Raw genomic sequence first — 23,728 nt, forward strand, 5'->3', positions numbered from 1 at the left:
TACATATATACATATATTTGTCTGTCTGTCTGTATATACGTACCATATGTACCATACAAACTGGACGATCAAATTCAAGTTTTTGTATGGAAAACATTTTTATTTGAGAAGATATCTTTACGAGATATGGCATGGGTTTTTGCCTAAAGCAATGATGCAATCTCCAAAGAAATTGTTCAGAACAGATTACTATAGCATATAGCTACTATACAAACCGAACGATCGGAATCAAGCTCTTTAAGGAATCTTTTGTATTTGTGAAGGGTATTATAGCTTAGGTGCAACCGAAGATAACGTATTTTCTAGTGTTAATTTCAATTTGAAGACGATAAGGAATTTCAACAACATTTTTTATAACAACTGATATGAACGATATAAAATTAACTTACAAAACTCTTTACATTCCCCTCAACAGTTGGCTCTACATAACCGAAACGATCAGGATTTATATACGGTCAATCACTGTCAAGTCAGCAGAATTCATTAAAATTATATTTTATGCATCTACAATAACAATTTCTTGAGGAATGCTATGTCTCTATATACACCACATCCATTCGGACCAAATTGCATTTACACCAATTTGTACTTGGAACTTGGAAGAAAGCGTGCACGTGGTTATCTGTTGTATGGTAAAGTTGAAAGACCTTTAAATAATGTTAGTTGCAAAGTCGTATAAGTAATTGGGATTTTTTAATTCCAAGCTGTACTAACAAATATTCCAGAGAATGTAATATAACTTCAGTAGTTTTGGATATACACATATTAAACATAAGTTCACTACTTTTAATCAAGTTTCCAAACGTATCAAGTTTGGTGCAGATATACAACTTTTAAGTGTGTCTGTTGCGCAGATAAATTGATGGAGAGACAGACATCGTCTATTTGATTTCTGTCTATAATCTAACTATTTATATCGCTTCTAATCCCATATTTAACTCAATATAACATATACAGACAATTGTTATTCGAAGTTATGTAGCATAAACACATTTTCTAACATCGGCTGCGAAACACAGATATAGCTTGCTCTTCTCCATTTTTTTATAGTAAATTAAGCATCATTGTTATAAGCATATTTTATTTGTATCACTGTATTTCTTTAGGGAGTAGTCCAACTTGTTAGAAAAGTGTTTACTCAAAATGACAAATTTATTTATTCTATTTTTTTTGGAGACAGGGTCTCCACAACGATTATTTTTTCTAACAGTAATAAAAAAAATACTCAACTAAAAGCAAAAAAAAAATCATATTAAATTTCATACTAGTGCTTATAATCCAGTCTTAAAACTATTTAACAATCTTGCTAACATTTACATTACTTATTATTTACAAATTGTAATCCATTTGGAACTCAACAGCTACATATGCGTAAACAAATCCATTCAAAACAGTTTCAGGTTAACATAATCCTTCAGTCAACTATTGTTGTCAATAGCCGATAATTGATTTATATTTAACTCAGGGAATAAAATAGAAATTTCTCTTGTCGCAGATTCTTCACTATCGGAACCATGGCAGGCATTACGTGTATCCGAGAGACCATATAGCGCACGTATACAATCAGGATGTGAGTACACAGTTTTGAAAACCTTTGTTGGGCCCATCAATTCGCGCCACTTGGCGATACTGCCTTTTGACTGCAGCACGAACGCATGACAAGGGCCACTGGCAACAAAGAATGGTAAAAATAAGCTTTATTGATTTATGGATTTATATAGGATAATAATACCTGCCCATAAATGTAACAAGTCTATTGTAGAAGAACTTTCCTTTATGCTCGGCATAGAAATGCTCAGACAACTCTTTCGTAATATGCACTTCTTTGGTGTGTAGTATTGTAAAATGCTGCTCTATCATTTGTTTTATCTGTTGGAATGCGTAGACATTACGAACTACATGTGGTTTAAGGAGCGCCAAAGTAATTTCCATTTAAAAAAATTATATGTTTACTTAAAATTACCGAAATGCTAAAATTGAATGGAATTTTAATCAGCTGTCCTGTGAGAATAGTAGAAACAGCCACTAAAATGTTCCCAAGTTGTTAGTTGCCAGGCAACACTGATAAAACCAGAGAACGTAAAATACATGATTTACGTTCTTTGGTAATGTTTTGTTTTTAATTTGCCGCTGTGCAACACTGCAATAAACTGCTTTCCGAATGTTTCCATAAAGAAATGTCAAACGCATACTATTTATTGATTGATTTCTTTACGTTCTTCGTTAGTGTACTTTGGCAAATACTTTTGTTTACAAAATTACAAAAATAATGGCAAGTTTATTGATAAATTTACTGTGCCAAACACAATTTTAATGCATGGAATTAATATTGCAGGCGACAAGCAGTGGTAAAAGTTGCAACAGCGGTAGTGGTGGTGTACTAGAAGAACGACGTATATGGATTGGCAATTTAGATCCAAGGCTAAGCGAGTAAGTTAATAGTTCCTTATCTACTTTGTATATTGTGGTTTGTTCAGTTAAACTAATCTGTCAATTTCATTTTCGTGCGTTGCTATTATTGGTATCAACTCTTGAAAATTTTGCAAAAATGCGGTCCTGTCGAAAAGTTTGATATGCTCTTTCACAAGAGCGGCCCATTGGTTGGGCAATCGCGTGGATACGCTTTCGTCACATTCGGAACGGTGAGTAAACATAATACTGGCAAAACTTGTGTACTTACTAAAGAAAAAACCTTAAAAAAGGCGGACGCGGCGTTAAAAGCTCTGGAGAAATTAAATGGCACACCCATAGCGAATCGGCCAATTGTGATACGGCTGGCGAAGAATGTTAATTACGTAAGTGTCTACACATTATTTTAAGTAGACACGCATATCCTTCATATGGATACATATACATATATTAATGCTTCTCATGTTTAGGACGAACTCAACAAACAAAAACCACGCATCGAAATACCTGCACTTGGTTCCAGCTCACGCGATGAACAAATGAGTAGAGAAGATGCGATACGAGCAATAGAGTCGAAATTACGTGCGCTGGAACGCAACGGTGAGGAAGAGTTGGAGTTGAATCTTTTGAACTCGGCTAGCACACAAGTACCGTTTATACAACGTTATCAATTCAACAAAGACCGTGATGTAAGCAGTAGTACCTCAGGCGGGCGCACATACACAAAGCCATATAATTCTGCGCCATATAACCGACATCAGCGGCCAAAACGAAGATAGAAACTGGAAACGACGGGAGGTATCGACAAATTCTGTTTAGTGTTTATTCTGTATCGTGGAACAATGTATCTGGACTTTCATCAATTTCATCAAGTATTTATAATTGTATTCATATGCGCGCTATCCATCCGTATACTTATCAAATATTGTGTTCAGAGACTTAAGCCAAATAAAGTGATTTATTTGTAAACATTGTAACTTGATATATGTGTTTTATTTAGGAATTAGGCTAAAAGTGTAAAATGCTGGCTTTTGTCATATTACTTTGGCGCAAAGATAAATTTGCCACGCAGATGATCAGGCAATTTAACAGTGCCAGGGCATAGCACTTGACCGGGTATCTCACAGATGCAATGTCTATCGCAGCCATAACCAAAGTTGGCAGGATTGTCTTTACTCTCCGCTAAATGTGCCTCTGCGTCCAATTGGGCCCTGTAAGGTGAATAGAAAGACGGAAAATTGTACGTAAAAATAAAGAAAACACGCTAACTTCGGCTTCACCGAAGCAATTACACCCTTCATATATAAAAAAGTTTCCATACAACTTGATCTTGATTGGTCAAGTTAGTAGCATTGCCTTAGTTAGTAATCCCTGCCAAATTTCGTGATGATACCATGTCAAATAAACACGTTTTCCATACAAGAACTTGATTTTGATCATTCGGTACATATAGCATATATGCCATAGTTAACCGATATCGACGGTTCCGACAAATAATCAGCTTTTTGGGAAGAAAAGGACGTGTACAAAATTTAAGAGCGATGTTTCAAAAACTTAGGGGCTACTTTGCGTTATACAGGCAGAAGGAAGGCTTGTCTTGCTGATCTTTTATATATACATTTTATAGGGTTTCCGACCTTCCTTTCAAGGCATAACAAGGTTAACAGTTGTACAGGTGTCTCGCTGGAGGTTACGACGACATTTCTCTACAGTACTCACTTTGACTTGCCAACAACTTTGCACAGATGTTCTATAATTTCCTCACGATCTCGGCTATCTATGTCGATGAGCATATCACGTCCGTCGTCAAAGTAGCAGCGCACAAACGGGGAGGGCGTCAAGTTCTTAAATGTCACCACTTGTACATTTGGATTCTTATATTGTATTTGATTCAAATTCCAAAACACAAAGTCTCTAAAAATATAAAAGGCATTAGATGAAATAAACTTAAGCCTGGAACTGTGTTGGATAACACTCACCTGGCGCCTTTGTGGTGGTCACCATACACATTGTAATTGACACTGAAGATTTTCACTTTGTCCTTGAGCACAAGGCGTCCTGCATTCAAATATTCAATGGTACGCCGTATAGGCGCGCGACCCTTCATGAAAGGCATGCCGACAGACTTTTTTATTTAAGTTTTATTAGAGAAAATAAGAAATTACAAAACCAAAGGCCGCTTATTGAAAATGCGGTTGCATATATGCACAGCTGACAGTTTATGCAAACAGCTGTTTTCGAATTCGAAGTCCAATTAGCAAAACTATAGCGCTACTATATCGACAGTAATGGCTTCCGTTCCGTTAGTTTTGCAGACATTTTCGACAAATTTCTGTGCGCGTTTTTGTTGTGAGTTTTTGTGAAATAATTGTTTTTATTTACTGTGTAAAGTGATAAAAGGTGCTATTAAGTTGTGCTTTTTTGTTTATAGTGTGTTTATAATGTGTTACAGGAAACACAGTGCAAATGCCTATGCCCTCATTATGGTGCTTGTGTGTTTGTTCGTCATTTTGCCGAAACGCCTGTTACCACTTATGTGCAGGAAAATTTTCTTTAATAAACTTTCTATTTTAGCAATGAAAAGCTTTTTAGCATGATTTTTAAGTTTATTTACAGCTTCTGCTGTGTTTGTGAAAGTAAACAAGTTTATGCAAATGCTTACAAGTGCCATTTTAGCAAGCAAAGGCAGTCATTTTAGCATGACTTCGCTTAGCTGTGATTTCATATTAGGGTTGTACAATTCGAATTTCGAAGTTCGAAGTATTCCGGAAAAATGTTTCCTGGAAGTGTGCAATAGTGTTTTGCCTTTATGGTTAATGGTGATTTGTATTTCCGGTAAATGTGAGTGTTTTGTGATAGAAAATTTAAAATATCAAAGCGGCTGCTCGGAATGGCTTGTGGAAATTTGCATCAGGTGGTAAGTGAGCATTTTATACATTGTTTATTAATATAGCTATGGTTGCGAATTTGTTTAGAAAAATTGGGATTATATAATAAATTTTATGCTTGTTAATTCCAAAGCAGAATTAAAAATTAATAAAATATTTTTAATTTAAAAATTGAAATAACAAGTAAAAAAAAAAAGAATGATTAAAAACTAAAAAGGTAACAAAACCTCATTACTAGAAATAATACCGAAATCAGAATTAAAAATCCGAAATTAAAAATTAATAAAATACGTATTTTTAATTTAAAAATTGGAGTATCAAATATTTTTTAAATCAAATGCTGGAACAAAAATGGATAAAAATTTAAGATTTATTGTACATATTTCTAACTGAAAAATTATAATTAATATTAATTTAATGTAAATAAGACAAATAATGTCAAACCATTTTTATTGGGAATTTAATAAAAATAAGTCTTCCTTATAAAAAGATAATCAAAACGGTAGAACACGAAATTACAAAATTCAAATTTATAATGAAAAACTGCGGTTTATCATTTATATATTTGTCAACCCGGTATTTACCTCATTAAAATTTTTCTTTTTAATTTTCCTTTCACTTTAATTTGTTGTAAATTTTTAGGTCCGGTAATTGAAAGATCATATCTTATTATGAGTTTTGGGATTACATAATAAAAAATATTAATTTAAGTGTTAATTCAATTATATTTTTAATGAATTATTTCTTCCCTGTATATTTACAGGTCGGTTGAAAAATGTCTGCGCTCGAAATAAAAAAATACTGTTTTTGGTACGGAATATATATTTTTATTCAATATAATCTCCCTTAACTTCAATACACTGATTGCAAAGATCCTCCAATAATTTTATGCCATCCCTATAATGACTTTTGGGAAGCTCTGCAAAATACCCGTTTACGGCTGTAATAATTTCTTCATTCGGCAAAAAACGCTTTCCACGAAGGAATTATTTCAGGTTTCTGAAAAGTTAGTAGTCGTTGGGATCTGGTGAATATGATGGCTACTCCAGCAATTCGTACTGGTTGAGTTTTGTTATTGTTAAAACACCTTTGTGGGCAGGTGCATTGTCTTGATGAAAAATGAATTTTTTGTGCTGCAAACCAGGTCTTTTCTCACGAATTTTTTCATCCAGCTGGTCTAAAAGGTTGCAATAATATTCAGAGTTGATTTTTTATTTTTCTGCAGATAATCAATCAACAAAATTCCTTTTGCATCCCAAAAAATCATGTCATAACCTTCTTTGTTGATCATTGTGACTTCACCTGCTTTGGAGCTGAACAACCAGCTTCAGTCCACTGTTAACGTTCTTGTTTCAATTTAGGACCATGGTGGTAGATCTAAGTCCCAACCATAGTTATAAAACGACACAAGAAATCGGTTTTATTCTGTTTAAAACGCTCCAAATTATGCTGAGAAATTTGTTTTCGATCCCGAAAGGGGTTTCGAAGTTAATGTTTTGCTCCTATATCGATTTCAAGGCCATTTTCCACCCAGCAAACGGTAGAATAATCTCTTCAAGTATTTGGACGTGAAGGTGTAAGTTTATACTTTCCTTAATAAAAAATATTGGACCAAGCAAAGCCAGGAAAAACTCCCACACACTTTTTGTATGTTTTGGAATGCGGTTTTGTCGGCGCTAAAACATTAAAAACGAAGTTTTGCGTACGTTCAACATTTTCGGCAATCTTACACTGCTTCTTTCCTTTCACGATTATGTTTTGTAATTTGCCTTGCAGTTGCTCTCTTACTCCTCAAAGTATGTAGTTTATTCATAATTGTAAATAAACTGTTTGAACTGAAATATAAAAGATTCTTACCTCACCTTTAACATAATTAGGTAATTAACAATTATTTAACAATTTACTAAAATTAAATATCGTGTTATTGTGAAAGAACTTTCTTCGAATAAAATTGTTTTAACTTATATTAAAAAGGGATAATTTTTCCATCAGCATCTGTCTAAAATCGTAGCTATTCAGAAGATGTAATCAAACTCTAAACAAATTGCTTGTTACCGCTCTTAATATTGGCAATAAAGCCTCATAATAATCCGTTAAACAGATGTTAACTTTTTTACACTTTATCCATTACTGCCTACATACATATATATGTATATTGCTCTATGTGCGTCTATATCTAAATATATGTACTTATATATAGGCTTATATATAATATTGTAAATCTTAAAGACTCATAAAGCAACGTCATTATGGATGTGTTACTAAAACACAAGGCTTCAAAGTTGATACTTGTAGAGAAGAATGTTAATATTTGCTTCATTTGTGTGTACGTATATACTTGTAAATATGTGTATGTAAATATTTGTTTGTGCTTGTTTAAGTTGTAAAAACGTTTTTCTAAACGCATTGTTGTTTGCTCTTTCATTTCTTCTTTACTCATTGTTTCAACCAATAACTTATCAGTGCTTTTTCATTCAATGCATCTTCGTTTTTTGTTTGCAACACACATTAGCTTTTCCACTGATTTTTTCCATTTGATGGCTTTCTACATTTACCATTTTCATAACTGACCATTAACATAAGTCTAGAGGGAATTTATCTGGCTATTAATGAACACTGGAATTTGCATGTGAATTTGCATATTGTTGTAGTTGTAATTTATAGATATGTACTAAATACTAACTAAATACTCTTACTACTGATCATGGTGTTATTTTGTGTAAAAGAACCAATGAGCTTTTATGGTGAAAAAGTTAAATACTTTTCCAAAAAATTCAAAAATTTTCTATACACAGCAACAACAAATTTTAGGGGCTATATCCACTTGCAAGTCATATTTAATATATAAAAAATAATAATGTACATTTAATGAATTTAATGTCTTTCAACAATCACTGATTTATTTTTAAAACATTTGGATTCCTTTGATCCCGTAGCTGTAGAAAATAGGTATCTGGTGGCGATGACTATGTTTATACCCTGAACAAAGTATATTAAGTTTGCAACGAAGTTTGTAACACCCCAACGTCGGAGGCCCTATAAAATATATGCATAAATAATGAGAATGATGAGCTGTGTGGATTTAGCCATGTCCGTCTACCTGTCTGTCCGTATATATTCGAATCAGCCCCTCAGTTTTCTAGTTATTGTTCTGAAATGTCCTGTCCTTTCCTCACTAAGAAGCCAATATCGGATCACTATATCATATAGTTGCCATACAAATTGCACGATAAAGTTCTTGTAAGAAACCATTGTATTTGTGAAAAATATTATATAAAGCTTCGGAGAATGTTTTCAAATGCATATACCTATGTACACTCGATACACTCGTACATATAAGGAAACAAATTTCGATTTTTTTCTTGAGTAAAAGGCGTTTTTGTTCATAAGGGGTTTCGAACCCTTTTACAGAATTTACAGGTGCTTTTCTCGTCATATGATATCTTTAGCAGAATCCTATACACTTAATTTGTTCAACTCGGCTCAGAAATATTTCCCGATTTCCTATCAATTGGGCGGAAATTCTTTTTTATAGCTCACGTGTTATTTTTTTTTCTCATATATTACTTCATTTCGAGTGTACGTCACGTTGTTGAACAGGCATTAGCAGTGAACTTATGGTTATTACAGCTATGAGCAATTCTAACTCTTTCAATTCGCATACTCCTGTTTGCTCCGATGCTAGTATTGTAGATGTAGATGAAGGGTTCCTCATATTAAAAATAATATTATCCAGTCTTAAGTGTATTATGTTGCGTACACCTTAACATATTTTCAATTATCACTTAACTGAAAGCAAGAAGGAACTCTACTAGATATTTATAACCTCAATTTCAATAGCGGAAATACATTTGATTTCCTTGTTTTGATTCTACTGTTATTCTTTTTCACCAACATCGTCGTTCTGCGCTTTAAGGTTTTGTTGACACAGTGTATTGTTTGTTTGTACTATTGCATATTTTTGGTCCCACGAGTATGCTCGGAAAGGAAAATCCATTGCTTAGTAGACTGTAAAAAGTTTTTCCATATTTGATTAGTGTGAAGATGAATATCTGTTATCTCCTTGAGTGAATTTTCATTTTTTATATATGTATGTACATATGTATATTGTATTATATATACTTACAGTCGTACAATTGTATTACATTTTATTCAGTATTTTGTTCGCAAAAATTGCTCGTTTTGCAATATGTATTGTGAAGCTTACATACATACCTACGTAAAAGAATAAGAGCGATACAGATCGGGTTGTCTAAATGCTTGTCTTCGTTCAATTTCATATACAACAACATATCTCTGCGAAGCATGTGTGATATACCTATAAACAAATAAATTCATATGACATATTTGAAGATGACAGCAACAACAAAAAAAAATTAAGTTTGGATATTTCAATGTTTATGTGTGCTAAGTATGCAACTAAAGAATTTTACTTATTGTAAATATATATTTATTTCTAGTAGGGTGGGCCTCAATAGGGGACAACAAACTTTAGCTCAGGATATTTTAAGAATACCTTTTTAATCGTTAGATAAATTTTCTTTTAAGCGAGACAGAATGGAGTTCTACAAAGATGTTGTTTTCCGGAAAAGCTGCCGACTGATGTAAAACTTTTGTGACGGTTTAATATTCTGCGAAGGATTATAGACCTGTTTCTGTGTCATAGGTTAAAACAAGTATTTTTGAGTTCTTAACCGACCAAACTTAAATCTAAGAATGTTCGTCCAGCGATTCTACGTTGCCAAGTGTCTGAAGGTGGGATTTTAGAGATAGATGTTCTGTGGCGACCCCTACAATGCCCTTAGTTCTCTCTTACCTAAAAGTAGTTCTAGTGCTCCAAGATCTGAGATGTTTTTCTAGAGTCTATTGCTGCAACAACTGAGGGAGCTGAGTGGTGCCTATTTATTTCCTTTTATACCTACTTACATATATGACTGCATACTCAAATAATTTTCACCAAGTTTTCCACTGTCTCATTATTGCCGCCTTATACTCATATAACCTTATTGCCGCTTCGCTGACGCGTTAACGTAGAATCCCAGTTGGCTCGTTCTGTTATTCCAACAATTTCAGCTTGAACAACTGAATTGTAGTCATTTAGTTTGAAGCTGCCTTTTGAGTATGGACTAATATAGAGTAAGTCTGCTCTTGTTTCATTCTTTGACTCATCGGTGAATACATAACTTTCGCTGATGGTATTATCGGCTCTTCTTGTCTCGGTCACACTGCCATTATAGCCCGAGTTCTGTAGCTAGATCATTTATTTGAACATGCTGGGCTTGGTTCCAATGGCCAAGAATCTTGAGTCGTCAGTGTATTACTTTTACTAGTTGGTAGAAAGAGGCTCTGCAGATCCTTCAGCAGAAGGAGTTCGACTTTTGCTGTACAGAATCAAGAAATGTTCAAGGAAGAGTTCGATGGCATTACCTGCTGTCATCAGCATTTAAGGGAAGCGCAATTTCCTTATGGCTTTCTGAGAACTTTAAAAGGTAGTAAATAAACTGTGCGAGTTCCCAGATTAATAATCTTAAGATGTGAATTTTGAATTACCTATAAAACGTCTCTAATTCTTATCAAAGTTCATGTGTGACAGTGGCGTCTAAGGACCACCTTAATATGCGCGTAAGTGAGTGGCATATATGGTAGATACTTATATGATTTATTTTGCATATCACGTTGATGATGCAGTCATGCGGAATGAGTTTAGTTGAGGAGCATTTGTGGTCACATGAGAAATTCAAACGACGCTCGTCGACGACGAAGTCAGTCAGTAGAAAAGGGATCGCGGCATTTAAGCTGCTGTAGGGAAGCATGCAGACAGTCGTGTAGACAATGGCAGCAAGGGATAATCTGAGTACACTATATTTTTGAGTATGAGTGTGAGTTTACCTACATATGTATGTATATATGTGTGCTATATATTTTTGCGAATATAAACAAGCAGTTGCAATCGTATTTTTGCGCTTTTTGCTTTATCTGTTTTGCTTATTCACGTGTTTACCTTTGTACATGTACACACAAACATACATAAAATTATTACACTTGCATGCATTTAAACACAAACATTTGTACATAGTATATAGGGCTAGGTAACGGTATATATACATATTAATGTCTACACGAGTTTTCCTACACGTTTAGTTGAGTTTCACAGCCGCCCTTCTCACACCCGACCGCCGTATGCAAAGTGTGTTTGTATGCCGGAAATGACAACAATAACAACCGGTAACAGTACAGGAAGACATAAAATAAAGCAGTGAACAGGAAAAAATGGCACAACGCAAACGTCATTTCTTGCCACAGCAGCATTTCTACTTTCACACATTCACCATTACAGGGCGGCGCTGTCAACTGCACATGTGTGTGTTTATGGCGCATATTTGTATGTACCATATATCATGCATGCTTTGTTATTGTTGTACGCCTTGTTAGTTGCATTTATTACACGTTTAAGTGCAAAGTTGCCGATTGTCACTAAGCGCATTCTGTGGCAGATCCCACTTCGCAAAACGCAGGCACGCACACATAGCCACACACGCATGCGGACGCTTAGCACTGAAAGTCATTCAATAATGTGCAAATGCAGAGTGAGGTGAGAAGTGAGACCAAAACCTTATACAACACTGTGGGGAGTAGTGTGTGTGTTGCTGCAAGCGAGCGTTTTCCCTGCAAGCAGACAGTTGGACAGGTAAAAGGCAGCTAGCGCTTACCTTCAGTATAGAAAATACATTTCTTAAATGAAATATGATTTTAAATATTTCATTTCATATTTTAAAATGAAGAGTTTATTGCTGTAGGATTAAAAAGAGTGCTTGCACTACAGTCGGTTAGGTTTTTGTTATTTAAAAATATGTTTTTTTTGTGTTACGGAAATTGAAGCTACCAATGTCCTTTGCTAGAACTACATATGAAGCACGAGGAAATGTAGAAATAAAATAAATACTTAATAAATAATAAGAATGTCCCAAAAATGTGTGCTTGGGATAGAAATTCTCAATTTGTGAAATGAAAATTTATAAAATAATAGCTTAGCTGTGGTTTGTGGCTAAAAAGTTGAAGAGTTTGAATTTAGAGATTTCTTTGTCCCAATAAGAATAAATATTTTTTATAGTAATTTTCTTTCAATATAAAAGCAGTTGAAGTGCAGTGTTATAACAATATTTTCAAAATATCTACTTAAGAAAAATAAGATTTTTAGGAAATAATAAATTGGAGACAAAAGGAATTATTTTAAACATAATATTTATATTTTTATTCCTGAAGATTAATTTAATCTATTTTATATCCTAAAAATGCAAAACAAAACACAAACACCGCCTGCAGGCTAAAATACCATCTGATCACATTCAGATCGGATTAGTGCGCGCGCAAACCGAATCAACAAATATTTCTTTACTAGGTTGGTCCAACTTTTTTTTTACTCTCGTGTGAAATTTGATCTCCATATATAATTCATGTGTGGCAGTTGTTTCTCTACGGCGCGAAAGGTTTGTCTGACGATTTATACAGAAAAAAAGTAATTAACCAACGAGTTTGCTTGAAGTTTGCGTTTCCAATGGAATCACGGTTACGGGATCGTTGGAAATGTAGCAGAAGTGTTTTGAGGAGTCTACTTTATCATGAACACAAGTATTTGAGTGGCAAGAAGCATTCAGTGAAGGTCGTGAAGTCATCGAAAACATGCCTTACGCGAGTCATCCATTGACCTCTGTTAATAACGAAAACATCGAAAAGAGAGAAAACAGCGTATCTCAACGTCTCTTATGGATCGACTGAACATATTTTGGTTAAAGAGATGCTTGATAATGTAGCTAAGAACCCTACATTCATCAAACTCATAATTACTGGTGGCGAGATGTGGGTTTATAAATACCTGTATAACTTGTAAAACCTGTTCAATAATCTAGCGAATGGCGCTTCAAAAATGAGCCGAAACCGAAAAAACCAAAAGATGACTCAGCTGAGGCTTATGGAAGCGTTTGGAAAATTTGATTAGTTGGAGACATGCTTGTATTGGTTCAAAATGAGCCTATTTTATAGCCGAAAATATTAATATACGTAAACATGTTTTTTTGTCAGTCCGGGTAATTTTGTGCAGCCTGGGAGCCACAAAAGTTTCTCTTGTAATGTCTTCATACTTTATAAAAATTAAACATGAATCCAACGTTACACTCAAGGATGTGGGGTGTAAGCAAATAATCCAACTTAATGAAACCTGAATCAAGAAATGGACCACTCCGTTAGTCTGCTTTTTGTGTACGTTAATGATCTATGCTAATAAATACGCTAAGTGTGACTAGCTGAATACTAACATTTATTTTAAGTTTTTTGTAAAAGATAAAACTAAAAAACCAAAAACTTGGTTATGATTAAACTTTTTCTTAACACTGGAACTATTCCGGTATTTTTTATGTGACACAAGTTTGAGACATCCACATTAAAACCTTCAATTCTAGCATAATATAAGGTTGTCATATATCTCCCTTCCGCTTTTTTGCTCTTCAGTCAATGCTTTATAAAAAGTGTTATAGTGATCGGATTTAGTTAAAATATGCGCCGTTTTGTTCGATGATCTGTTTCCATATAGACGGCAAATTCATAATACCTTCCTCGCAGAAGCCCCCCTCCTTATTTGCGAAGAATTCGGACAGCCACTTTTCACAAGCCTCTTTTGAGTTCAACTTCACACCACCAAGGGCATTCGCCATGGACAGGAACAGGTGGCTACGTCCGGGCTATATGGTGGATGCGATAAAACCTCCCATCCGAGCTCCCGTAGCTTCTGGCGAGTCATAAACGAAGTGTGTGGTCTGGCGTTGTCCTGGTGGAACACTACACCCTTCCTGTTGGCCAATTCTGGACGCTTCTGGTCGATCGCCTGCTTCAAGCGGTCCAGTTGTTCGCAGTAGATGGTAGAATTAAGCGTCTGGCCATATGAGAGCAGCTCATAGTGAATGATTCCCTTCAAATCCCACCAAACACACAGCAAAACCTTCCTGGCCGTCAATCCCGGCTTGGCCACAGTTTGGGACGATTCACCGGCCTTCGACCACGGCCGTTTTCGCTTGATATTGTCGTATGTGATCCATTTTTCGTCGCCAGTCACCATCCGCTTCTAGAATGGGACGAGTTCGTTCCGTTTCAGCAGCATATCGCAGGCGTTGATTCGGTCCAGAAGGTTTTTTTGCGTCAAATTATGCGGCACCCAAACATCAAACTTTTTTTTGTATCCAGCCTTCTGCAGATGGTTCAAAATGGTTTGGTGACTAACTCCCATCTCCTGGGCGATGTCACGAGATGCCATATGCCGGTCTAACTCGATGTATTCCATGATTTGATCGGTATTTGTCGTCACAGGTCTTCCGCCGGCTGGCTTATCCATGGTGTCGTTTTCACCGGCTCTGAATCGTCGAAACCATTCCTCCGCCAAACACCATTAATCTCACGGAACGTTTCTCTAGCGGATTTGCCTTTAACGAAGGAAAACTTTAAAATAGCGCGAATTTCGGCGTTAGTGAACTCCATGTTTACACGTCTATAACTGTTGAACGCAATATCCAAACTAATCATGCATAGCGTTGTTTTGTAGGTTATGTCAAGACCTTTCAAATTATGTATAGTGTTGCCAGATACGAGCTCTGTAGCGCTTTGTACATAGCCGCGAAATTCAAAAGACAAAAAAGCGGAAGGGAGATATTTGACAACCTTATATTATTATTTAACAGAAATTATATACTTAAATGTAATAATAAATTTACTTAAGCAACTTTAAAAGTGACTTCTATATTATTAAACATATGCGAAAATGTAACATAATCAATTTCCAACTGTGATATTTTTTCCGCTTCCTGTACCGATTTCTCTCTAAAAGATATTTTGGGTACTTTTGTATTCACAATGGATAAAAATCCTGGTATAATCAAATCGGATAGTGATTGCGAAGATTTGGATGACCGATCTCGATATTGATATGTTCTTTAATATTGTAGAACATACTTTTATTCTATCAGTAATAGTTTCAACAGCCTATGCGACGAAAGACGTTTTAGAGCACTTTTTTTACTCGTTGGGTTATGTTACTTAAGTTTTAGTAAGGCTCCGTAATCCTTACTAGCATTAAATATAGCCTTTGATACTTAGAGTGCATTTATCTTTGCAATGGAGAAGGGATTTTTGAAATCGGCTCAGTAGTTTTTGAGTTTATTCAACATTCATGTTTGTCCGTACATGTAAGCTGTAACTTGAGAAAAAATTAAGATATCTTGATCAAACTTGGTACACGTATTCTGTGGCATCGTATTAAGTATTGTAAATGAGCAGAATCGGACCACTGCCACGCCCACAAAACGCCATCAATCGGAAACGTATAAAGTGCCATAACTAAGCCGTCAAGATATTAAAAAGTAATTTCGCACAACAAATCACATTAAGGAGGGGCACTTGTGGCTTGAAAATCTTAAAGAATGGGGCCCAGCTTTCTAATTAGTTTAATGTATATATCTTCCAAATGATTCAAGATATATCACCCAAATTTACCCAGGATAAAATTTTTCACCCTTCATAACACAGTGTGAAAATAGTTGAAATCGAATAATAATACCGGCCACTCCCAATTTAGCGGTTTTGTTAAAAATTACTTAAAGTGCGATAAACATTAAGTTTTACATCCAGATTGGGAGGAGCCTAAAAGTGGACGATGCCACGCCCATCGTCCACTCTTAGGAGAAATCATCTCATGCCCCGTTAGTCCGATTTATACCAAATTCGACAAATAACATTCTTCTGATATTCCGTTATTACAGTGCGAAAATGGAGGAAATCAGACAACAACCACGCCTACTTCCCATATAACACAGTATTAAATTCTATCTAAGTCGTTCATTTTCCAGTGTGCCACCTTATAACCAAAAATTGTTCAAATCAGACCAAAACTGTTCACGCCCCCAGGTACTGAATATGTGGACCCCAGTGCCTTTAGTTGACATTTTACCGCAAATATTGGTCATCGTGTGGAATATGTAATTGAAATTCAATGCTTGTATGTCAAAAAAAAAAAAACGGGTTGAATCGGGTCAATACTTCCCATTTAGCTAATATAAAGATTTTCGAACTTTCGGGTGATTTAATGGTATAGAAATTATAATTGCCAGACTGCTTGTACCGAAGTAGCTAAAATCATAATACTTAAGATAACTGCAATGTCTGACCAAATAAATGTTTTTTTGTGTGTATGTATATATCTATATTAGAAGCGACGGAGACGAATGAAGATGTAACACTTATGCATGAAGCTGAATCACTTTTCACAGATTTATGCCATTGTTTGCATTTTCGCTGTAACTTAATTTCACAGCTCACTTATAATATATTTCGCCAATTTGTTGTTACTGCAGATTTGCGGTCCTCTAAAATTGGTGTTTCCCAAGGAGCCAAGCCATCTTAACATGATCTAACATAAGGAATGCTTACATATTATAAATTTGTACTCTCAAGTATATCTGCAGAGCACTTGAAGCTCAAAGGAAATATGCAATCTGTCCTGTGTGTGTGTGGGTTGCATATGTGCATGTGTGGGCGCAATGTTGCATGCAGCCAGGCACTTATGCATTTAATATAGTTCATGAAATATTGTGATTAGGTTACAACTACTTATTTGCTGCAAGTAGTAGAGCAGCAAGCTGAAGGATAACTGCTGCGTTGCAGCGTGGAGTATGAGTTGCATTTGTATGTAAATAGTAGAGAAACATACACATGCCATAAAGCACACGGGTGTGTGTGTGTGTTTGTTCTTAAGCATATGCTAAATTCTTCCAAGCAATTCACTTTCTTGCTGGTTTTTTCGCGCATATTCTTTAAGTCTCTTTTTCTCTCTCTACGAACGTTATATCTTTAATGGCCGTCAAGGCCATAGTGTTGCCATATGAAACATTACTTGCTCCTTAAACTCTTTCTAGAATCTTATAAAAAATCGTTTATGAAGGCCTCTTTTATATTTAAAAATTTATTTAGTACTTTAAAATCATAAAGATTACAGCTAAATCAATCTCCATATATAAATACATCCTGAACAGGGTATATTAGGTTTGCCACGAAGTTTGTAACACCCAGAACGAAACGTCGAATACCCTCTAGAGTATATACATATGCAAATCAGCGTGACGAACTGAGTCGATTTAGCCATGCCCGACTGTCTGTCCGTCCGTCTGTCTGTACACGAACTAGTTCCTCAGCTTCTGAGATATCGATCTGAAATTTTGCACCAGTCCTTTTGTCACCACGAAGCTGTTTTTTTTTAACGGAATCGCCGATAATGTTAATAGCTGCGATATAAACTGATCGATCAAATTAAAACAAATTTCTGAAAAGCTTTTTTTTTGACAAGACAAAACAAGAACAAATTGTTCAGTTCAGATCATTATAGCATGTATGGTTGCCATACAATCTAACCGATCAAAATAAAGATAAATATCTTCATAAAAGATCTTTTTTCTTTATTAAGTAACCCTAATTCGACTAGAAGAGCTTTTATATCAAACAATGTGACTAGAAAGATGCAAAAGGTTTTTCGTTAAGTGCAAACCGTTAGCCGCCTTTAGACTTACTAAAACGGCTCTGTCAGAATTATGAATACATTAAAATTACAGTTTTGTTATTCCTTAGGAACGTATAATGGAGCACTAATTATATTTTCAGCCTCATCTTAAATTTCTTTTGCTTTATAAGGTGCTGCTTCCCTAACTCAACTTGGCTCTATTAGTGATTTCGCTGCTAAATATTAACTTATTTTGATCTCTCTCTATAACCTTATTAGATATCAATAGTTGTACTTTATTATCATTTTTTGCATTAAATTTTCAAGAAAGTGGAACTCAAAACCTCAAATTTGTAAAGTAAATGCTCACAAAAAAAAATCGATATTTATAAATGTTTTCCAAAGTGTTATTTTTGACACAAATTTTACTAAATGACAACATAGTTCGATTCTAACCATGTTTTTCTTTGAGGCCATATTTCGTCTTCCGTTTTTTACGTTTTAGTCCAGAGTTTAACTGACATTATTTGTCGTATATTTGTTTATTTCACGGATTCAGAAATTTTGACTTATGCCCCAAAAAATAATAAAAATAGCAAAAACTCATATATAACATTTGGAACATAAAAATAGATAGATAAAATTTAGAACATTTAAAACATATAATCACCCAAATTTTTTAAGTTCAGAACAATGTGGCAACACTGTGCAAGTGTACCCATTATTCAGTCGACTACACAAGTAATAAATTCTTCCTCCTTTACATACATATGTATTCCTTAAGCATTTCATATTTTGTGCTCCAATTTTTTCTTCCTACCCCATGCTATTTGCACTGCTTGTTGTCTTTGGCAAATTGCGGCAATGGACACGATAATTTAGATGTGCATCTGTGTGGATAAAATGGCCTTTAGCTGCGGTTTGGCCGGCATCTTCATTCACTGCAACACGCCAGCGTTCCGAAACGGAAGCGAAGTGGGGCAAATGCGTTGTAGAAGTCATAAACGACCGAAAAATAAAAAAGCAACAACAGCAAAAATCCAACAAGGCGACAGTAAGCAGTTAGTGTGGCAATATGGCGAGTGGTGTATGGCATATGGCAACTACATTCTTGTATCGCTGCCTTGTGTGCGGACATCTTCCCTGTGTATGTGTGTATATGTACGTTAGTATGTGTTTATGTGTCCGTGTGATTATGTGCCAGGCATACTACGAGCATCTCGAGAGCTTTTCGCTTTACTGCAGGCGTTTCACAGCGTTTCTTGACTCGCCTGCAATCGCACCGACATTGTTTTAGACATTAAAATGCAAATTCGATTTGATGCAGCCACTACCGTTAGTTTCCACTTGACAATATTAAATGCATACATACACTCTCCGCAATCGCTCCTGCATTCAATCTTTCGATTTGTTAAATTATGTTTTTATTAGATCGTTGAATTTATTTAAAAATTTTGATTTATATATGTATACATACATACATGCATATAAGTATGTATGTCTGTCTCAATATTATTATGAGTGTCACCATAAAGTAAATATATTATATAAATGTGTGTGTAGGTCATGAAATTTGCTTGCAAACATATTATAATATAGATATTGCATATATTTATAGCCGTTAAAACGATTTAACAATGCTCTCGGTTGGTTAAATGGTTTGCCTGTGAGTGGTTTGGATAAGCGTTTGTGTGCATGTGTGTGTTTTATGCACATCATTTACCATTGGCCGTAAGTGTACTATAAATCATTTATTGTCATTTTTATCATGAATTTTTCCTTATAAATAAGCGAACGTAAAATTTATATTTGTCTATTGATTTAACTGCTCAATCAGAAAATCTATGAGCATGTTGGTATATAAGACTCAAGAGGCAGTTAATAGCAAAACAAGAAAAAACACATTAACTTCGGTTGTACCGCTATCACACCCTTTGCAAATACAAAATATTTGTTAGTTTGTATGACAGCTATGTGCCATAGTGATCCGAACTGAACTTAATATATAATATATGCTAAAATTTTTTATTAACATGAAAGTTGTTTCCTTATCTGAATAAGGAATTTAGAACATTTAAGTCTAGAGCTCTAAAAAGACCCAGCTTTGATAATTAGTTCTAGGAGCAAGGAAAAAAAAGTTCACTTTCTTCCATTTTTCAATTAACTTGTCGAAATCACCAAATTTCGGAATAATCTTTTTCTAAAGGACCTTACAGGCGTTGGTGATTCGTGGAATTCGTGTTATATGTGTTTTTAGTCTTACATCAATGGAGCATTTGCAAGTGGGTACCTGTGATAGTCTCCCAGTACCCTCGTCGAAAATTGGACTGGGAATTGTTTTTTGTTTTGCGAACTGAATGATGTTGGTGGAACCTTCAAGTGTACTAAAATCTATAGAAATTTCAATGTTTTGGAAATTATAGACGGGTTTACCCTCTTATTGCATCATTATTGAAGCCGATACCTTAGCGATGATGTGTTTGCTGGTTAAGCAGTTTCAGTTTTCCAAGTATTTTATTCTAGAACCACTTCTACAAGTATACTTATTTTGGATGGTGAATTGACTAAACGAATAGCCAACGTTAAGAGTTGTCATTATAAAATGAAGTTTTTTACAACTAAAATCAAAAATAAATTTATATTCCACATCAACATCGCTATATTAGCTAAGTTAAATGTATTTCACTGATTTAAGTACTGTTATTTGCATAGTTTGTCTGCTATAAAGTTACAACTTATATTCATACATAGGATTAGCTTGATGGTCTCGATAAGTGTGGATATTTTATAATACTGCCGTCTCGAGCCATCCCCAAAAGTTTTCAATTAAATTTGCATATTGGAAATTGTTATTACTTTCTAATAATTACTTCTAATCCCCTCCTACACTATTATACCTGCTACTTTACTGTAAATGGTCTATAGAATGACTTTTCTCCCTTTAGATGTCATAAGTATATTTACCGGTAGCTTTCAAATTTAACTTATTCGTTTCGATTACAGAATTTTATGCCATTCCGTTGTCCATATTTTAAGGGTCATATTAACGTTTTTCAAATTTGTAATCATAGTTTAAATTCAGTTATCGAATACTTGCCTAATAGTGGTTATGCGCTCATTAGTACCAGCTTTTTCCCTAATTTCAACTATCGAAACATGCAAATTTTACACTTTCCTTAAAGTAAGTCTGGCATTTACTGGATAAACACTATGGGTATACTTTTCATGTATTTTGTCATATTTATAAATAATTATTTTTGATTGTTACTTTTAAGCAACTATAAACTCTGTTACATGTTCGGCCGAGCTTTACTTCATATCTGTGGACAGTTTTTGATCTTATTCGTTAGTCTCATGCTTCTAATGAAACGTTTTATGTGAGGCGTACACCTGCGGTTCTTATGGTTCTTATGTAATTTTAGATTGCGACTCTCTGACTATGAGTTATTCCTTCAATCCTTAAAATTATTTCGTGATGCCATTCCACTGGGATACAGTAGACACACTCGTAATAATCTAACCCAATTTGTCCAAAATGAGCTCGAATCCCCGAATAATATTTGCATATCTTTCGGCTCATGGAGTTTTAAACTAGGGAATATTCTTACGTTCTTTTCATTATGGTCTTGCCATTTTCTTGCAGCTCACTAAATGAAAACAAAAAGAGTGAAAGCTTTCACTTCCAATTTTCCAAAATTCCCACACTTGCTTGCATATATTTCTTAATTACTCGGCATTACTTTTAAAATTTATTTTCTATGAAAAGTTCATAAATTCTTGTAAAACACTAATAAAAACAATAGCCTTGCTAAACTCTTCGGAATGTTTACTCTGTCGTTGATGGTCGACCGCACACTGCATAAACAAAACTGACCGAAAACTTGCAGCAAATTCACACATTTTTGTGTGCTCGGACAAATAAAGTGCTACGAATGGTAAGAAGGGGGTAAAATGGGATGCTGAAATGTTGAAGAACGAAAACAATGGCGAATTAAGTGTTAATGGCGTCCACGTGTACGTGTGTGTGTGTGTGTAGGACGTGTGGGAGCGAGTGTTGATGAAATTCCTCATTTCGACATAAAAGCAAACAGGCGATGCAATTTTAGATCGCCTAAGTTTACGTTGAGCCAACAATCTTTACATACTCAATTTGATGAAATTGCAAGAAATGACCTTTGCAATTATAGAGGTTCTCTGTATTACAAAATAACGGATGGGTATGCTGAGTGTAAAGTAGTAAGTGTGTCTCTGCCTACGAGTGTAAATACAAAGAGTTCGTAATGAAATTAAGAAATTTCAATTAAGACTGTAACCCAGTCCGAATACAAACTGACACAAGGAGCTGAGCAAAAATTGCTTGCCTCAAACAATCGTTTGCGTCCCGGCAGGAATGGTATATATTATATATACTTTGTCTTTGTAGACTAGAGTTTTCTAAATACTTGCATATAAGTATGTACAGTCACTCACAGTGAAAGTCGGACAAGAACTAAGCAAAATTTCTACTGATAATAAATTTGTAATGAAAAAAGATATTAAACTCAATTTTTTTTTATTTTATTACAAAAAGTCCTACTGTTAGAATACAATAAAAACATATACATATTCAAAGTAACGTAAAATTAAGGAGCAAAAACTGATCATGGAGCAAAAACTGAGCAAAGGCTACTTTTCGCCTCACATTGAAAGTCGGGCAAACTGTATATCTACCGAATATAACGGTAAATATGCCGTTATATCTGTTCTAAGCTTTATTATAAGCCTAAATATTTGTAATTTGAGTAAATATTTCCCTCTATATGAAGCTGAAAGACTTTTTTTTTATTATGGACTAGAAAAATGTAGCTTTATGAAAATATAAGACCTGACCTTAAAATTTCCATAGACTTAACGTCTTTAAGAGCAAATTTCCTTTGCACAAGTCATAAGACAAGTCGAAACTAAAACAAAGGTTGTGAGGACCACTATGCACAGCGGATGATTTTTCGTGGAGAGCATTTTTATTTCCGAAACAATTATTTCAGATATCGTTGTAAGAATCTATTTTTATAACATACTATAAAATACTAGAATTCAAACCCCATCTATTAACCCTTAGTCAATAAACTAGGTTTCATAAGACGTGCTATGCTAAATCTTCGAATCATCCGCATTTTTACACATTTTCAACACAATACCATTTTTTCCTTGTTACTCTTCTCTAGAGCTTGTTGCTCTACAAGGTTGTGCAATCTCACACGATTTAGGACTGTAGCCTTTGCGTTATTCCAAGTGATTTTGACATCGGTTAATTCGCACAGTACCAACCTCCTACATGTTAATTCTTGTCAGTCGCGAGCTCTTTTCCTTCTTGCGAATCTCAGTTAAGCGAGACACTCGTAATACTGTCTGGAGTCTTCATCAGAAGCAGCGCCATTTTCTGCAATTTATTTGCTTCAATACGGGTTCTTCTTTCGTCAAACTCTATGATTGCTTACCGTTTTGAGCTAGAATATTCTGAAAATGATTTGTACGACATTATTAGTGTTAGTTAAATTGGAGAAGTGGACATCAGTATAGATTAAATCATTTTTAAACCTCATTCAGAAGTCCGATATATTTTCAAGACAAACACTGCGTTTTTGTCGAAAAAATCCTTGGATACTGTCGACTGTTGTAAGATACAATTTTTCTTCACTATTCTCGATACAATCACTACTGTTTTTGTTACATCCTGAACGGGGTCTATAAGTTTGCCACGATAAAATAAAGGATCAGGTCTGTCTGTTTGTACTTGTATGTATGCGAACTTATCCCTCAATTTTTGATCGATCGAAATCAAGTCCTTGTGCGTGAAACTTATTTGACGAAATATTTTCACGTAATTTGGGACATATTATTGTTCAAGGCAACGCTACAA

At 34.8% G+C, this 23,728-nt stretch overlaps 3 protein-coding genes across 4 annotated transcripts; 1 reads left to right on the plus strand and 2 right to left on the minus strand.

Moving 5' to 3' along the window:
• Nucleotides 1–1,063: 1,063 nt before the first annotated feature.
• Nucleotides 1,064–2,022, minus strand: nmdyn-D6 (nucleoside diphosphate kinase 6). Its single transcript, XM_014233548.3, has 2 exons — nucleotides 1,733–2,022; nucleotides 1,064–1,668 (listed from the first exon to the last, which is right to left on the minus strand). The coding sequence occupies exons 1-2, from the start codon at nucleotides 1,930–1,932 to the stop codon at nucleotides 1,419–1,421; spliced, it is 450 nt and encodes a 149-aa protein (XP_014089023.1). The 5' UTR covers nucleotides 1,933–2,022; the 3' UTR covers nucleotides 1,064–1,418.
• A 103-nt stretch (nucleotides 2,023–2,125) lies between these two features.
• Nucleotides 2,126–3,391, plus strand: LOC106616703 (probable RNA-binding protein 18). 2 transcript variants are annotated; one of them, XM_014233539.3, is made up of 5 exons: nucleotides 2,126–2,272; nucleotides 2,336–2,430; nucleotides 2,522–2,642; nucleotides 2,703–2,795; nucleotides 2,880–3,391. In XM_014233539.3, the coding sequence occupies exons 1-5, from the start codon at nucleotides 2,270–2,272 to the stop codon at nucleotides 3,186–3,188; spliced, it is 621 nt and encodes a 206-aa protein (XP_014089014.1). In that variant the 5' UTR covers nucleotides 2,126–2,269; the 3' UTR covers nucleotides 3,189–3,391. The 2 variants fall into 2 exon arrangements, with proteins under 2 accessions (XP_014089014.1, XP_014089015.1); XM_014233540.3 differs by having other exon boundaries at nucleotides 2,568–2,642.
• mRpS25 (mitochondrial ribosomal protein S25) lies at nucleotides 3,367–4,632 on the minus strand. Its single transcript, XM_014233541.3, has 3 exons — nucleotides 4,389–4,632; nucleotides 4,129–4,323; nucleotides 3,367–3,620 (listed from the first exon to the last, which is right to left on the minus strand). The coding sequence occupies exons 1-3, from the start codon at nucleotides 4,523–4,525 to the stop codon at nucleotides 3,449–3,451; spliced, it is 504 nt and encodes a 167-aa protein (XP_014089016.2). The 5' UTR covers nucleotides 4,526–4,632; the 3' UTR covers nucleotides 3,367–3,448.
• Between the last annotated feature and the right edge of the window lie 19,096 nt (nucleotides 4,633–23,728).

Source organism: Bactrocera oleae, chromosome 5 (genome assembly GCF_042242935.1).
Source record: "Bactrocera oleae isolate idBacOlea1 chromosome 5, idBacOlea1, whole genome shotgun sequence".
Taxonomy (NCBI): domain Eukaryota; kingdom Metazoa; phylum Arthropoda; class Insecta; order Diptera; family Tephritidae; genus Bactrocera; species Bactrocera oleae.

Excerpts from the sequence above, each read along its gene's own strand:
- mRpS25 (XM_014233541.3), bottom strand. The coding sequence starts at position 4,525 with ATGCCTTTCATGAAGGGTCGCGCGCCTATACGGCGTACCATTGAATAT. Across the intron at positions 4,324-4,388 it reads GACCACCACAAAGGCGCCAG|AGACTTTGTGTTTTGGAATT; the intron begins GTGAGTGTTATC and ends TTATATTTTTAG. Across the intron at positions 3,621-4,128 it reads AAAGTTGTTGGCAAGTCAAA|GGCCCAATTGGACGCAGAGG; the intron begins GTGAGTACTGTA and ends TTCACCTTACAG.
- LOC106616703 (XM_014233539.3), top strand. Across the intron at positions 2,431-2,521 it reads TTAGATCCAAGGCTAAGCGA|GTATCAACTCTTGAAAATTT; the intron begins GTAAGTTAATAG and ends TTGCTATTATTG. Across the intron at positions 2,643-2,702 it reads CTTTCGTCACATTCGGAACG|GCGGACGCGGCGTTAAAAGC; the intron begins GTGAGTAAACAT and ends ACCTTAAAAAAG.
- nmdyn-D6 (XM_014233548.3), bottom strand. The coding sequence starts at position 1,932 with ATGGAAATTACTTTGGCGCTCCTTAAACCACATGTAGTTCGTAATGTC. Across the intron at positions 1,669-1,732 it reads CTTGTTACATTTATGGGCAG|TGGCCCTTGTCATGCGTTCG; the intron begins GTATTATTATCC and ends CTTTGTTGCCAG.